The following is an 18,302-nucleotide window of genomic DNA, read 5'->3' as shown; positions in this document are numbered from 1 at the left end:
TCTTTGGTATTTTTGCCATGTAGGCACCTTTTCAAAACGTTGCCCACAATGACAACATCTTGTGTCATGAAGAATTTTTAACTCATTGCTCTGTGTCTTTTCATTTACATGACTGTTACTTTTGCCCTTCTACTTTCTCCCTCTGTGTAGGCTTCTCTTCAAGTTCAATTCCTCTCTTTGCTAAACTAAGCTTTTGCTGAAAGTAAGCATGCAAAATACTGACCAATGTCTAACGATATGCACGCTAAATATATAGTAAATGTCTTTGTGTGTGGTTTGCATATGAGGGTTCTACTGCATATCTGGACACGCCTGGAAATTGTCTCCCACAGAAAAGAAAAAAAGATTTGTCTAGGTATAAGGTACATCAGCCCTAGACACTGATGATTATGGAACACAAATGAGTAGTACCTATCTCCTTGGAAGCATAAGAAGAGATCTATGTCCAAGTTATACATGGGCCTGGCACAGATCTAATAATTTCTAAATGCCCACTGCTGGTAAAGAAGGGACGACTGGCACAAGGATCAACTGCTTCAGCCCTTCGCTGGTACTGATTTCACAAAAATTTGGGAAGTCTCTCAAATTACCTATTGTATGTTTTTCTCTCTAAATTACTGTTTGCATTAGACAAAATTGTAATGAATAGCAGATAAAAAGATAAACTGTTAACAAAAGCAACATTCCCAAAGTACTAAGTCATCTTATTTTTTTAAGAAAGAATTAAAACCATATTTAATTCTTTAGACATTTACCAACTGATCTTGAAAGAAAACAAAGGAGAAAGAAGGAGAGGAGGAAACGAGGGAAGGGGAGAAAAAGGAAGTTAACCTCTCAGCTTTAGAAACAAAAATGTAACCCAGATTACAGAAGGAAGAAAGCAATCAATAGAAGAATTATTGGTGGCAATTACTAAATATCATTATAGACATCAGACCAAATTCAATGACAAGAGGGGGTCTCATTCAGCGGTGCATGTTGCTGTTGTGATATATGTACCAATACTGTAATGGTGATATTCTCTTGCAATAAAGACAACACAAATATTTAAATGGTCTAAATTTTAAACTTGCAAATGAAGTATAAAAGGTTTCAATATACCATGACTATGGAAAAAAAAAAAAATCATTTTGGGCTGACCACGTATAGAAAGTCTACCATTTCTAGAACTGTTCTTTCTAGAGGAATGTAAACAATAATAAACTTTGGGCTGATGCAAAGCATTTCATTTGTTTTCAGTTTAAATGAGATTTCTCCCTTTCTACCAGATAGATTTCAAATAAATCCTCTCTTAAATACACATATCAAAAGATTTTATTTCTGGATAAATAAAACAAAGTTTCAGTGAATCGGCAATAAAAGATTATGCTGTAAAATTTAAGTTTCAGGTTTTAATCCACTGTGATCTCATTTTGTAGCTACTCTTGATTCCCCAGATGCATTTTCAGCTAATGAATATTTTTTGTTTAGATATGTCACCCACCTCTAGACTTGTCAATTCCAATTTAGAGATAAATAAAATATTTTACAGACAGAATTTGAATATGATTAGTCTCTATCACCATCTCAATATCATCTTGTCAGGGCAAGTTTCAAAACAGAGGGCTGAATTAAACCAGTGTGACTCTAGAAAAACTAGCCTGAAAAAAAATAATTGAACTTTGTGCAGAAATTTTGATAGTTATTAAGTCAGAATTTCACGGCAAATATTTCCAACATTTGCAGGTTTCACTGTATATTTAATGCATCTGTATGTCAGATGCCTAATTTGACAGCCTTTTACAAAGCCATCAGTAATCTAAGCTCTTGGCTCCTTAGTCCAGAACCGGTCAGCCATCACAAATCCTCAGTCAAATGCCTCAGTAAATCTACTGAGTATTTCCTGAGGCTTCAAACAAGAGTGGAAGGGTAAGGACTACAAAGTGCTATTCAAGGTCAGGCATTCTTCCCTGGTCACAACTGGCCAAGTAACCAAGCACCAAAAAGACCCCCTAAAAAGCCCTAGAGAAATTCAGTGTATTCCTAAAGACTTGACTTCAAAAGGTAAACCAATTTAACAAACAACTGAAGTATTTCTACATGGTTATGAAGTAATCTACAAAAATGTATGACAGGAATAAGATTTTTTATTACATTCTGCAATACGGCCTGAAAACTTCACCAAAAAAAAAGTAATCCTCTCTTATAAAATTCTGCAGAAGCTCTCCACAAAAGAGAGCAAAACCTTTGAGAACAGCTTGGCCAGAAAGGTAACACTGCAGCAAACCTGCCCCTCCCCACTAAATCTCCTGATATTTCCCCCTACAGCAGAGTATTGGGCACAGCTGCCTGTCTCTACTTTGCATGCTCAAATTTGAGACCAGTGACAGAACTGTTAGTGCCAGTTCTCTGGGGTCTGCCCTCCCGAGCAGTAATCCTCATGCACGCTCAGTGTTAATGCTGGTTAAACCTCAGAAGTTTTAGAAATGCCCTTCACGTAAGTATTCAAGAATGCACAGGCTTATCTGAACAATAGCCAAACACATCCTGGTCTAGATACCATAGGATTTGTCCAGCGTAGAAATGCTGAGAGAGTAATCTCTTGGACACTATTTTAATGCTTTGCTTTGGGGAAGAAACCAAGAAAAAGTAGAGGTGCAGGGAATATTTCCAGGCCCCATTTATAATCAGAACTATGACAGTTGTCATATATCTACTATTTCTCGCTACTCACTGCCTGTTGTTTTTCAAAGAAATTAAAGTTGACACTAGTAATTGTAGGAAGGTTACCTGAGGGCTGCTACACAGAGAACAACTGAATGGTACATCATGCTTACAGTAAGATCATTAAAGGACAAAGTTAAAAAAAACTCTATTGCATATAAAATATAAGAGTAATTTATACAGCAGGTTTTTACATTGGAAAGAAGAAAATTAACAATTGTGGGGAAGAAATCCAATAAATGAGTGACCCTAAAAAAGAACATGCATTCTTGTCTTTGATGCTTTCAGTAGTAAATATCCAATGTGCAGCAAGGTATTAACCAGCTTTTAGTAAAAAGAGAAGAGCAAAGAGAGTCTAAGAAAACAGAGCACATTCCTAGCCTGAAATATTTCTGAGGTTTTATCTTTATAATCTTCCCACATTTGTAGATTATACCATGAAAACAGCTCTGTAGTTGACTGCAAACAACAATAAGGAATGTGTCTCCCAGCACTAAAAACTAGTTTTTAAATGCTGATAATATAAACACACCAACTACACCCTCCCTCTAGGCCATATATGAGCCACTCTACTACCAGCAAATGAACTATGTACGATATAATAAGCTGATGCCCTGAGGCCATAGGCATAATGGTGGCTTGGTGGCTTTAACTTTATATTCTCTTGTTTATTGATTTGAACTGAAGGAATTACAGAACAGTGGAGATAATAGCTCTGATGGCACTTATTATTTAAACAGGGATTTTAGAGGTCTTTAAAATATGGATTGTTGACCTTATTGAGGGTTTATTATTGTCTCCTATATACAGACCTTTGTTTTTCAAAGCTCTGAATACGATGACCTGAGTCTACTGCTTGATGTACTTCTTGGGAACTTGTTCCTCAGCAGATCCTTAACATGACAAACCATAATGGCTCCTAAGAAGACACCTCTATTTTTTGAGACGTACAACATAAAAGACTGCAATGAACCTTTGGAGACTTCTGCAATCTCTTGTAGCAAATGTGGCTGCCACATCGGCAGTTTCAGCCCACAAAGCTAAAAATATTTTGGAGCATTGCTGTTGGAACACAGTACAATAACCGTTTTGCTGGAGGGAGAAATTTTTATGCCTCCAAGAGGCCTTTCTGTTTGTTTTAGGAGCTGACTAATTGTCCTAGAGTATATATGTCATAAGCTACCGGTCTGAAAAATACCAGCTAGCAAAATCAAGTAGTTACAAAAAAGCAGAAACCCTCTAGAAACACGTAACTTAGAAATACCAAACAGTTTTCTTGTTAATTTGTTTTGCAAAATTGAAGTAAATACAGCAAAACCCACCAAAAAAAAACCCAAACAAACAAACAAATAAACAAAACAAAAATAAAAAAACCACCCCACCAACATGTATTCTTGTGGGTCACAATTGAGCAACATAGTTTTTTTTTCCTTGAAGTCTAAATCATAAACACAAAGAATAGGTGTTTAGGATAGAAGTACTTGTAAGTCCTTCAGCTTTCATAGTTATAATCACGTATAAGAAGGTACTATGACCAGACCTACCTCATTTATTCAAGTGTCTTTATCCCATAATAACATTCAAGCAGAGTAAATAAAACTCTTGAAGAGTAAAATAAATTCCTTTCTTATTTCACCCACATTTGGAGTCACTTCATGTGCAAGTACACAGAAAGGAAACTCTGGTAACAGACTATGTGCAGTGGAGCAGAAAGCAACCATTAGGTTTTTTTTTTTTAACGTTGTACACAAGGCTACTGTAAACAGTTTTGTCTTGGACAGAATGAAAAGCTCAGCTCAGACAAGCTTTTGAAAAACTTTTACATGAACCATACATTTGGATGTGCAAGTGCATCTCTCCCTTTTGTAACAACCCACCTATTCCCTGACAATGTTTTATCACCAGGAACTATACGGACGAAATAACATTGTTGAGTTGCTTAAGCGTAAATTGACTTAAGGTTTACAAAAGGTACACCACAGGTCCAGATGGCACACGAGTAAGAGAACACTGGGCTCAGGCCTGGCTGCAGACAGAGAGCTTGCAGTGGGAAAAGGCTGCACACAGCTCGACACCAAGCTCTAAAATTCTCTTTTCTTCTGCACGGTATTATAAGCCTTCTTCTCCCCCCTCCTTATATACCTTTTTCTGTGTGAAACTATTGTATCTTGTGTGCAATCTGATTTCTTCATAGCCCTGAAAGATAGACCTCCAGGTCTGCAGCTGACTTCTGCCAAACCTCAGGAAAATAATTGCCGCGTGGCACTTACCTCTCCTTCTCTGGGCCACGGCCTTCCATTCTGTGTGTATTTGCTTTGATTCTGGCGCTTCTTTTGCCCTCCATCAGCAAATTTGCACAGCAAAGGCTCAGTGGGGGCTGTGAAGACAAGAAACCCAGTCTATATTAGCATCCCCCCCAAAGAAAGTGATTATACCAGCAACAGTAGTGCTTTGTCATACTGATCTTTGAAGTAAAATCTTGCCTTCTGCAGATATTTTTTGCCTCTTTTAGCCTTGACTCCACTGGCAGCTGTTCTTATTAACTAAGCTTCAAAAAATATATACTGGCAGCCCTTAAAAGAATTTAGCAAATATTGTTGAAAAAATAATCAGCCTACGCAGAATGTTAAGTTGCTGTAGTGGAATAGTAGAGTCAGGCATTAGTTCCAGCTAAGTTAGACACGTATTCATGACCAGCATTAGTGCAAGGATAAACACTGCTTTACTAAAGCAGCTTTCTGTTTTTATTGTAAAAACTTTGCAAGAATCTGTTTAAGGAATAAGTGTTCTCACTATTTCTGTGTTTCTCAGCACTCAATACTTTACAAATCTGAATAAACAGAATAAAATAGAGACCTTTGCCAAGCACAGTCCAATTAGCTTTCTTTTCCTCTTAACTCCTCTTTTAAGCAAGTTGGCAGCTGAGAAAACCCTTTTCCTCTCCAACTGAGATCTGGTGTGTGTGAATACAATAGTCGGGGGGCCGCAGTCCCAGGAAGAAAGGATATTCACAGAGCTGCACACCCCAAAAGGCAGCTCACAATAGGGCCCCCTAGTGAAGAAATTACCACACATCAAATGGGTACAACAGGAAGGGAACTTTGTGTCTTGGGATCTCTTCCCACCTACCCAGCTTTCAACAGCCTCTTAAAATATATTTCAGTCCAAACTGTAATTAGCTTGCCTGTGGGAGTTTGCCTTTGCTGCCTCCTTCTTAAAAGAGGGGCCAAATTCTACCCACTTCATTAGGTACATGTCAGGGCTGTCATTTATTGCCTACATCAACAGAGAAGTAAACCAATATTGGCTTGGTTCACAGAAACCTAAAAATTATCTGAATCCTTTCAGGAATTTTTGGGTTTCCAGGCATGACAAGTAGAGGCTCTAATTAATTAACCAGGGGTTTCAATGGAAAAAAGCACAAAATATCTTTTTTTTTTTCCTACTCATTTCCTGTTTCTGGGAGGGCAGAAATGCTGAAAGAATAAAAATGCAGGGACACAAAGCAAATGTTGCGATAGGGGGGTTAGCCAAGTTGCCGACTTATTTATTTGTAATAAAAATCATGATACAGTTGAAGGATAAGATAAGTTCCAATACTATCAAAACAAGCTCACCTCCCCCAACCTCTTAGTTACAGCCGGCTCAGAACGAGTCAGAAAGTGTAGATTAAAACCACGATCACTTGAAAACTGCAACCACAGAGCAATGCACACAGAGAATCTCACATCAAAACCACAATTTCTCAATGGGACAGCATCACTTTGGCTACTTCTGAAGCTTTAACAGCTTTGTTTTTTCATTACCATTTTACCAGGCTAGTAATTTCCAAGGTCACTAGAAACTGAACTGCAGGGAACAATCCATTATTGGCAGAAAGCTCAACTGTGTGACCCCAGAGGTCCTCTCCCACCTCTGACTTCGATTATTGTATCAGATTTTGGTCAAAGTAATGCTCAGCCAACCATTTTAAATTTAAAATAATGAAGGTTTAAAAGCATCCAGGTGGCTATGGAGATTCCTTCTGCAGATGGAGAGATTTTACAGGGATGACTGCCCTGCACCTTCACCAGTTTCACTCCACAGCACGATGCTGCATGATTTCAGAGTGGTTACTTACAATTCACTTTGATGTGACTGTGAGGGAGGAGCAGGTGCTAAGACAGCATTAGAAAAAGACCTATTAAACATCACATCTGAAGCTTCAAAAGCTTTTTGTTTTAAGCACTGAATAACTATCAAGCAACATACAATACCATTAGGATAAGCATGTAAAAACAATCTGCACATTGGATATTTACACATGCCATGATCATCTGCTAACGTACAAATGCGGTACTAGCCCATATACTATGATGTGGTTCAGCAAGCTAGGAAATTATCTGGTTTACTACATATCCTCTCTATATATAAGCCAACCACAAATAGGAAGGCTCTTGCCATTTCTGGATTTCCCAGTATCCAGCATTACCATCTGACAACCTCTTATTTGTTAACTTGGGGCTTCCTAAACTGAATTGACTCAAATTGAACAGAAGTGCCAAATAACTTTACCCTAACCCCCGAAAAAATGTGAAAAAAACATTGTACAGACTTCTCAGGAAGCATGGAAGAAGATGGAAAAGGAGAATGGTACCATGCCTTTCACAGGCAAACTCCTGCACAGGAGGTTATATTCCTCCAAGCAAACTGAGGGGAATTCTTAGAAAATAGTTGATCTGTGTTGTTCAACATTAACATAAGCAAGAAGATCAAAAGAAAATGTTCTGACAGGAAGACAGAGTCCAGATAAGATGGTTTTAGGTTGTTGGTGTTTCTTTTTTGAAAACCACAGGCACGTAGCACATTACATCCAGTAAGACAGAAAATTATCTTATTAGCTCTGCAGTAGTGTAGGTCTTAAAGGTTTACACACAGAAATAACTATGGTAACCAACCTCAAAATATAAAGAAATCAATTTAATAATCTGTCTTCTTTCAGGACAAAAGGTAGAGTGTAACAGAGTCTTAGGAGTTCAAACATGTTGCTCTAAGTACATAGACCTCCTCATATCTCTGGTTTACTTCAGTCCCTTTGAAATCCCTTGTAAGAAAGATTTTCTAGTCTTTGCAAGATCAGATACACATAAATATTTGACATTAGTACCATCATTCTTACTAATCAAATACATAATAATGGAAGATACCAGAAAGAGCATTTCCTACTCCACTATGTCAGCAAAACTATTTCTAAGCAGCATTCTTTTTCAATGGTTTCATGAAATGTCAGAAGTGCTTTCAAAATAATAAATTTACTTCAGACAATGAAAAAATTCACTATTAGGTACTACGGTTATTAATCAAAAAAGAAAATATTTAGGAACTATTCAAACAATATTAACATTACATGAACAATATCAAAGGATTGCAGCAGAAGTGGGATATTTTACCCCCAAATACTTCAGAAGGGGAGGACGGAAAAAAGGGGAGTCTGAAATTTTTTCTGCTTTTGCTCTTTTCCATTCCAGACAGACATTCTTCAATTTATGGACTGAATTTTTACTTTTCTCCTTTTCCTCTGCATGAACACACTGACTGAAAATAAATGCCTCTGACCCTGCCTCTTCTCTCACCTTTTATATTGCTGACTTAATAGAAAATGTAATTTGGATATCTGTATATGTTCATATTCTGAACTGATAAGCACATCGTTTTGTATGGTTTTGACATCTTCAAAGTTTTGAGCATGTGTGGTATTTTCAAGCATATCTGGAAAATCTACTGTTGGTATTTTCCTGTCAGAAATGTGAGAACTGATTCACTTGAGAAAAATTTCAGTCTATTCCACCCTGATAAACTCTTCAAGATAGAAGGCAATGCTCTTTCTTTGACTTCTACCTGACAGTAACAAATAATACAGTATAAAAATATCAAGAATAAATAACAGCTTTAACCTGAACAAGGTTCATTAAGCCATAACACATTTTTCAAGGAGAAGATTTAAACGCTTGCTGTAGTTCCCATTCAAAGCCTGCTCTAGCTAATAAGACATAAATAGGCCTGAACTTGGCTTTCAGTCCTCAGAAGGAAGTGGGATCAAATTGATAGTGCTTCTAAACAGCATTTGCCAAGATATTCAGGGCTGCTTTAGGACTAGAGGGCAGTAGTTGCCAGTGTTCAAATTTTGTTCCCACGGAAGTCAATGGCTAAAGCCCTATCTCTCTTCAATCAGGCCCTGAATTTACTCTAGAATTTTAGTGGAGGTGAAAGAGAGAGACTGGTTTTATGCCAGTCAAGCCTGTCAATATTGTTGGGAGTTCTCTTAGGAGATCAGCTTCTCATGATTCACTACTTTAGATGGACTGACCGTGCAGACAGACAGCACTAAACTTCCAAAAGGCTGTTAGTATCACCAAAAGCAACACCGGTATTTAAAAATAGGACAAAACCTTCAGATGGAAGATGGGGATAACAGTGTCCCCTTCTCCAATCTAGCAGCCTCTTAGAAATGTTCCATCTCAGGAAAGCAACTGGAGAATTCAAGAAAAAAAGCAAACTTCTAGCTAGTTCTGAATACATAATTTCCTTATTCTTTCATTCATCGGAAGGCAGATACACTTGAGCTTTTACATATGCAAAAATGTATATATTCATGAGCATGTGCTTCATAAAGGAAGAGGAAAGCTGTCATTTGTATTCAGTGAATCTTTTTCATTATTTCAGGTGCTCTGAAACTTTCTCTATCTTAAGAGTTACTGAGAAAAGTTTGTCCTTCCCAACTTCAGATTCAGTCACATAGCATCATCTGTCCAGCAATGGCAAGAATTTTATATATATATAAAAGTAATAACAAGAACGCATTTATGTATTTCAACTGCTTTCACTATGAATATTTTTGAAGACAGAATATTTTTCAGCATGTCAGGAAGAGTTTAATCTCTTCTTCTAATCTTCTTCAAAAATGAAAGTAACACTTCCAGTAGACAGCCTAGCAACAAGTGCACTGTGAACATTCATATGGGTCTTTAAATGCTTTCATTTTGTTAATGTGAAGAAAAATTATGAGAAAGTCATTGGTATATTAGTGAATGGTCAGTGTACAGTCAATGATCTTTTTTGAAGTATGTTTTTATGAGAAAGTTGGATTAATTTAATTTTCAGCCTTGGCAAATGCTCCTCCACAGTAAAACTGGAGCAGAGCAGTAACTAAGTTCACAATTACACTAAGCATCCAAACTGATAAAGCTTTGATAAATACTGTTCTTAACTCCTTTCCAAATTTTGATAACATTTTCATGTACAAATCACACAGAATATCTGATTGAAACACTGCAAGAACCAAGCCCTTTGCCTGCCACAGATCAATCCTTTTTAGACTTTAAGAAAAATTCCATCCTACAGTAACATCAAAGCCACTTTGTAAGCAAACCTGTTTACTCATACCATATTTCAGAGGGAGACATGAGGGACACAAAAGCTCTAGAAACAGAGCAAGTTAAAGTTCTGATTCTATACCTGGGCTCAGATGGATGTACCCAGCAGGACTATGGTCTTTATAGAACCCACAGAGTTTATTTACAAAAGGAAATTTGCTGTTGTAAGCTTTAAAATTTTAAAAGTTTCAGGACCCCATTGATAGAGCCACTCTCTGCTCTAGTGAGTCCACTGCCTTCTAGGAAAGTCCTGTCACACAGATTCATCCCGAAGTCATAAACAAGCAATAAATCAAAGAAGATTTTAAAACACAACCACAGCTATTCTGCTCTTGGAAAATGAAGATGAGGAATTACAAAAGATGGTACGTGACAAGAAAGGACAAAAGGACACGTAAGGACAAGGTGTTAGATGAGTAAGGAAAGTGTAAGTAATGAAGCAAATAAACACATTATCCTATCCCACATGGAATGCTTGACTTGTTGAGGAACACAGTAATACATTTTGTCCCAGAGGCAGATGATACAGGATGTGATGTCACAGGACAGACCCTAACATATACACCCATATAGAGGTATAATGAAAGCACACCATTACATGTTCAAATGCTGCTCAGTGTTTTTGCAAGAGCCAGTGCTTTTACACAGGTCAAGCAATATGCAGCATACTTGTCCAGTAGGTTTACAGTTAAATTTAACTACAGGATATTCAGTGGACCTGTACAGCTGATTATGAAAGCAAAACAATGAGTTAACATCGAATTTTAGTTTCTACAACATACCACTTTCACAATTTAATTATAGAAATTGAGGAAACAGCTTTACATAACAGAAAAGTACCCCAAAGCAACAATTAAAAAGCAAACATCTGTTTGGCTAGCAAGAAAAAAAAAGTGATTTACTTTTGATAAACTGTATTATAGCTTAAGTAATTATCTCTAGTTCACCTCTTTGTCTTAAGAAATGGGAAGCAATTCTTTCATCTTTTTGTATAATTATTTCTAAAGAGGAAGAATGTATTAGAAAAGAAAAATAAATCCCAGAGGAGAAATAGTGTGTCAAGCATAAAGTCAGTGTTTCTATTTTGTGAAACAGAAATTACTTGAAGCAGGTAGAACAGCTAACTATATGCATATGCTGGAGAAACATCATGCCAACTGTGAAGCGTGGTCCACATCTTGTTGCAATCGATGCAAACATTCCAGCTACTAGACAGAAAAGTTATAATTAATCACATTGTTGCAGAAGCCCCCATAAAGACTTGTTAGAGCAGATCAGAAAGCAGAGTCTCCTTTCTATGAGAAACTGCAACATTCATTTTACGGTTTGATTTTGTGCAAAAAACTATTTTCATTTTTAAATTTTCAACAGAAGAGCAGATTGAGAGTACATGATTCAGGCCTATTAAAATGCTCCATTCCAACGTTGCTGATAAGGAGAAACTGTTATAACTGTTAAAACATTATTTTATGGAGATAATGTATAGAAACAGATGCTTCAATATGGTATTGAAACTTAAATAAAATCACCCAAAATAGCAAAGCTGAAATGGAGTATTAAAACAGTTCTGAAATGTTGTAATACGACGATATATTTTGATTGTAACAAACTCCATCTCTCAACCAACTCTAGTGCTAGTCTACATTGGAAAGCACAAATGAATGAAGAGCAAATCCAGAACAGAATTAAAGAGTTCAATAATTAATAACTAATTAAATAATACACTGCACTTTAATGTTGGATTCTGCCTTTTCTTTGACACAAAAGGCCTGAACCAGAGCTCACAGAAGTCAGAGAGAAATTCTCAGCCAAATTTAAATTTGAGGTAACTGCAAGCAAGAGCAGAGCTGCTGTTGCTGTGAGTTTTGCCAGAGAAAGCAGCTTCCTCAAACTTGATGATACAGCAAAGTTCTGCCTTATTGGAGGCCCCCAGCATAACACTGAAGAATATCAGCTGTAGTTGATCCTTTGCGCCCAGTGCCATGACAGCTTTTCACAACCTTTAACTGTTGGATGAAGAGGCAGTGGGGTCTTTGAGGAGTCATTTAATTTGCGTTTTTTAAACTTCTCCAAGAGCCTTTACAGCAAAAGAGGGGGTCCTTTTATTGAATGAATGTGAAACCAAACCAACTAAGTATGTGCATCAGTTTGCAGAATTCATTTCATGCACCTATGCTTAAACTTGTGTTTTCCATGACTTTCAGACAGGACCCATAAGCAACTGAAATTTTGGGCACATTGTTTTAATGTGTCAATTCTAACTGCAAATCAGAATTTGGCTGGGTTAACACCTCCTCCAAAAACCACTTTGATAAGACTCCCTTGGGTTCCTGCCTCACTGGAAAAAGCTATGTACCAAAAAACTGAGATAGTATCATATTTTGAAGGGCAATATTGGTTACAAGTCATTGAAAGCACTTCACATATTATCTGTGAGATAGAGAATATACACATACCAAAACAAGCAGATATAAAATAGCTTTTTTTGTTAAATAAGCAAAGCCTCACACTTGCACTGTTAAAAAGTGAAAGTTTAAGAAACTAACCCAACTTTCCATGCTTGAAGAATTTTTGTCTGGAACTTATGCCACAGCTTCCCTGTATTTCTCTCATGCCAGAGCAGCTATGCAAGACACTGAAGAAAGAAGAGCCTATATAGCTCTTCTGGAAATTATACAAGTAATTAGTAGAATAAAGATAATGCAATGGTCCCCTGTCAAGAGCTTCTCTCTGTTGACAATAGCTGACAAGTGTGAACAGTTTTCAAAGAAAAACAATAAAAAATATTTTTTATGTTTTTGTATAGATTTTGCAAATGCTAATTACTGTCTGGGATTCTGACTTTTATGATCAAAAAAAGGGGGGGAAAGGGTGTTGCTTTTACCATTTTTATGCCATTGGCTTACTGCTTCAGAAGCTCATTAGACTTCATACTTGGGCAGGAGCTGATTCCTCCAAGTGAGATGAAAAAAATGCCAAACTCAAAAAATATTCCTGAAAGCATTCTAAAACTTTTTACTGTTTTTCACTGTGAATTCCTAGACCAAGACTTGCCACACAGGCACACGTTTCTTCCATGTGCGACAAGGAGCTAGGAGTGATCTGGATCCAACCCAAGATCGCAAGATCCAGTGAAGCTGTATGAGAACACTTTCAATACTTTCAATGGGTCATAGCACAGGCTTCTAGCCTATGACTTGAACTAGAATTAAATACTACAGTAGTTATGTTTGAGTCTCTCTTACAAACTTTGTTTTCTCTCCCAGAACTTTTTTTTTCAGTGCCACCACTCAAAAATTACAGGTACTAGTGTTTTATTTGGTCTTTAAACCTAAAGCTGCAATCCCTTCATATTACTAACAACATGTAAAGAGAGTCAAGAAAACTGCTAGCCCATCAGCAGGAACTAGTTTTCAGCAAAAAAATACACAGTGGGGTTCTTCTGTCTTACTGTGTTGCCCCTCATTCCAGACAAGCGTTAAAGCTGAAAGTTCATATGTTGCAGCAGTGAACTAGAGAAGAGGTCTGAGTTATATCATGTTCCTAAAGAAGCAGCACGCTGACTTTAGTGCATTTACTTCATACTGGTGTAGCACTTGAAAGCTCCTGTACCAAGGTGCACCAGCTGACATGCGGTCCCAGGACTCCCATCTGCAGGTAGAAGTCAACTGAAAAAAACCTCACCTTCTAAACGTGAACCCAAAATCACTCTTCAAATCCCACTCTGAGACTGCCCTATGAGCTTTTAGGAAGATTGTACTTCATATACCTTTTTTCCCTCTCCCATAATCTCAGAAGTTACTTTGTTTGGATGAAAATGGAGATCTTGTATCTCTTACTGTTCAATTATTAAGGAATAGCAACAGTCAGCTTCATCTGAAACGCTCAGCGATTTTTAAATGATCTCATGTACCGTAATTTATAATGGAAAATCAGGTACAAATAGGGTAAGATGCTTTCTAGTTCCCCTCTAATGGAAATAAAATGAATCCCTGGTAATGGGTGACCCTACTTGCTTCTGTGGTCACCCATTTCACTTTTTAGCGTTCTCTTTAGTAGTCTCAGGAGAAAAGAGCAAATGCAAAGCTTTTATTCGAAGCTGCTTCCCAAAACAATAGCTCTGCACTTCTGCTATAAAATCTATTTTTACTATTCTCATAAACTAATATTATTGATCCAGAGACTTTGCTATTATCCCACTAAGAAAAATTTACTTGGACTGACAGTCCAGAGACAAAACGATCGGAGTTTATGTAGTACAAAGAATAAATTCTGGCGCTGCTAATACAAGGTTATTTCATGTCACTGTTTAAGTATTTCTTTATTTTTTAAGTACTGAATTAATTTCTTTTAAATTTAATTTTATTAAATTATTTCTTACTTTTTATTTAGTATTTATTTAGTATCACCATCACATCACCCTTGTTTGTGTGATACTGCTAGAACTAACACTAGAGAAAAGAAAATTATTCTCAAACATACATTTCCAATATAAACAAGGAAACCTGGCCAAATGTCTTATGTCAATACAATGATTTCTTTCCACTAGCATAATGACAATGATAATTGCTGTACACAGATATTTATTTTGACTAATTATGGTTGAGTCTTTGCTGCTCACACTCCAACATATGTATACCATCAATGTCCAGAAGAGTTTATGTAACTCAGTGTTAAACTGTATGAGTAAAAAATGCTTCAGTTATGACCATTAGCTTATATAATTCAGACATACATGCTTAAATACTACATTTTGTTTACCGACTGTGAGGAAAGACACATCTATTGTGTCTTTGTGAATGGTCACTGCAACAAAAACGTGGCCACATATAAAAGGCTAACATTTGCAGCTCTACTCATAGCCTGTTAAAGAGTAGCAGTAGAAATTTGTTACAACAAGATAAACGATCTGGTTTAGGTAAAGGTGCCCTGTGCACGGTCAAAGTAGTAACATGACCTTCGTGATATCAGAGCTGAAAAAGCATATTCCTAAAAGCACTGATTACTGTGGATGCATGAAATATTCCTGTGTAAATGAAAAAATAAACCCCATTTTTAACCAGATATCAATCTGTTCAATAGTTTAAAAATATTCAGAAATATTCAGATTTTTTTCTCACACTGCCTAATGAAAATCCTCTTATTTAAATCAGTTCTAATTAACACACATTCCAACGACTACTGCGTGCAGCAGCAAAAACTCCAACCACTTATAAGCTAAAACATAGCTGAGCAATATAATTTTGCCACTACTGTGAGAAAGAAGGAAAAGCTGATGGGAAATTCTTTTTATTGTTATTGCCCTTCTTTCATTTTATTCTTCTGCATTCACTGAGAGACATAATGTGTATGCCCTAAAATGAGCGAGTTTGCTAGAAGCTAACACAAAGCATCACCAGTTTCCTCACTTAAATGCAGGAAGACCTTTAAAAAGTGGATTTGACCCTGAGTGTGTCAGAACCGTGGCCGGGTATAGGTTACACAACAGAAAGCATTTATAAGACGGTGACGGTTTCTTAAAGGCAGGAGTTCATTTCTCTGTGGTAGGGAATATCCAAATCACACTAAATACCTTGGACAGAATAATTACTGTGTACCACAAAACCTCACTGTGTGCTCTTACCATCTTCTCCTGTAAACAGGCCCAAAGGCAGTGAGGGAATACTTCACAAACAACATATAAGTAAGGACGTTGACACCCCTTGCCTTTTTCTCTCCAACAGAAGAGGCGAGCAGCAGCTCAGAGCATGGACTGCTGACCATGCAGCATGCATGGGACACACCAAAACCCCTCGCAGCTCCAATTCAGTGCACTGGCTGCTCCTCACAGCAACTTCCAAGCTCTGAGTCTGCAAGACAGACTTTGCTGGGTGCTACTGAACTGAACGTCACTGCTCCCCTCACCAAGTGCCTGCAAGTAGGGAGCAAATGTGGCACTGCCATGTATGTGCCAGGAAAGAAGAAAGGGCCTTGGAAAAAAAGAATATTACTCAGTGGCTTCCAATTCCTTGAAGGGCAAGAAGGCAGCAAGCCCCTGAAGCCTATCACCACCTGGAGCTCCTGCCAGGACATGGAGGCTTCGCACTAGCTTAAAGTAAGTCTCTGCCTTCAAGGCACAATTGTACCTGTGATTTCCATGACAGAAAACTGCACGGTGGTTTCACTGGGAATTTTCCATTAAGTCATATATTTATGATGATACTTTATCCAAGGGAAAGACAAAAAAGTGAAATTATAATCTTTTCCCAAGGCAAGCTACTTCTTAGCTCTTTTGAAAATGTGTTGATGATACCAACACTAAATCTAACGTGCTGTGACATAAGGAAAATTCTAAACCTTGCAGCTTAAAATTCCTTTATTACCATCTGAGACAATATCCTAGAATATTAAATAGATAACACTAAACTCTTCTGAAATTTTCAATTGCAGAGCGCTCAGCTGTGGGTAGACAAGGAAGGAAACTTACATATTAGAGACAGTGTGATAGCCTAATCTTCTTTAACTCTGTGTAATACATATCTCGAAGGTTGTATGAAGGTCATGCTAGATCCTGCTTTGCCCTCGGTCCAGAAATTACAAAAGAAATATGATTTCAATGCTAAGACTGATGAAGTAAAAATCAGCCCTCTACTCTTTCAGTTAAAAATACTGGAATAATAAGAGCAGGAGCAAGCCAAGCACAACAAGAAAGAATAGCTGAAAAAGAAAAAAAAAAAGGTATAGAAATAGTCAAAGAAAAACACCTTACGAAAATGAAGTGAAAACAGGAAGAGAAGGGGAATGAATGCCTCTGAATTGCCCTTGTTCTAGCTTTACACAAGAACAAATGCAACTCATGTCCTTCTCCATTTCTGGTTGACAATAGGTGCCTTCACAAAGACTGCACCAAGAAAACATTGTAATTGAAAAAGCAAGTGGATGGGCTAAATATCACTGTCTACAGCAAACAGAATGACAGAAGTCATAAAAATTGCATTTTTATCTGAAAACAGAGACTGAAGACCTGTTCTATTGCACTATGAGGAATCCACTAAGTCCGTGGATGGTCTCAGAGTAATTGTATGGCATCAAGACATGAATGAAACTGAGGTGACTAGTTTCCTCCAGACAAAAAAACCGAGGCTCCATTACCAAAGTTGGTTTAAAAGATTATCTCAAAACTCAATAGATGATCTAACACTTATGTGCCAGAGGAGATAAAATTAGAGATGACTACATGAAAGATGAGAATCAAGGACCTCTCTTCCAGATAAATTACATTATGAGAAACAGTAACAGGCTCTGACACCAAAATCCAATCATTTTTTAAGGTTTTGTCCCCATTTGGGTGGGAACCTTCCTTGGTTTACAAGCATGTGGATGCAGCCACATTGGCATCATGAGTCTGTGTGCAACTCTATTCAAAGCGTGATCACAAAGAGCAGCATCAGAGACTGGCCTGATAAAAGCTGTGTCCGGCTGATGTGAAGCAGCAATTTTCTTCAGAGAAAATGATTTCATGAATCAGCCAGCAGGGAGTGACAACATTCTGCTGTCAGGGACTAAGTGTATAACCTCTGGGTTGCAATTTCCACCAGCTTAATAAGAGTCCATTGCAAACGTGATCATATTTTTTACTCTTCTGTTAACAGAGATGCTAATCTGGCTCTCAGTTTCTTTCTTTTTTTTTTTTTTTTCTTTTTGCCAGCTTTATTGCTTACAACATAGTATTTCCCTGCAGACAGAGAACAAATTCCACTCCATGTTGCTAATAAATCTTGAAAACACAGCAGAGTGAGAATTAAAGGGCAACAACTTTTCTGCTTTGAGGAATGTGGCAGGCCTAGGAGAGACCTCACGGTTTTCTCCTGCCATGAGAAGGCCAGCTCAGTACTGAACTTTACAACCAGGTGACAGACAAACAGACTGAAGTGACAGGGAGAACACCTTTTCTAGAACGTCTTCTGGTACAGATCCAGAGGTGGAAGAAAAATCCCACGGTCCTGAGGATGGTCAGAAGAGGAACAATGAAGTTTAAACGAAGGGTAAGGTAAAGACTGAGTAACAAAAGCACGAATAGTACCCAAATTTTTAAACATTTTCCAAATATTTCAGCTAGGATCTGCACACAAATAACATCTCCGGATAATGAACCACAACACACTGATGTCAGCATTAATGCCACAGGATTAACACAACAGTAGAATA

The 18,302-nt window shown here is 37.4% G+C and overlaps 1 protein-coding gene across 1 annotated transcript in view; it reads right to left on the bottom strand.

Annotated features, from left to right (window-relative positions):
* Window positions 1–18,302, bottom strand: part of RBMS3 (RNA binding motif single stranded interacting protein 3) — a 709,828-nt gene that overhangs the window by 80,088 nt on the left and 611,438 nt on the right. The window contains exon 9 of the mRNA XM_086467847.1: window positions 4,974–5,080. Within this exon, the coding sequence (XP_086323973.1) occupies window positions 4,974–5,080 (107 nt within the window). The remainder of the gene's footprint in view (window positions 1–4,973; window positions 5,081–18,302) is intronic.

Source organism: Leptosomus discolor, chromosome 7 (assembly GCF_034619465.1).
Source record: "Leptosomus discolor isolate bLepDis1 chromosome 7, bLepDis1.hap2, whole genome shotgun sequence".
NCBI classification, from domain to species: Eukaryota; Metazoa; Chordata; class Aves; order Leptosomiformes; family Leptosomidae; genus Leptosomus; species Leptosomus discolor.
The sequence above is the reverse complement of the archived record's forward strand: the minus strand, read 5'-3'. Positions and strand labels throughout refer to the sequence as shown.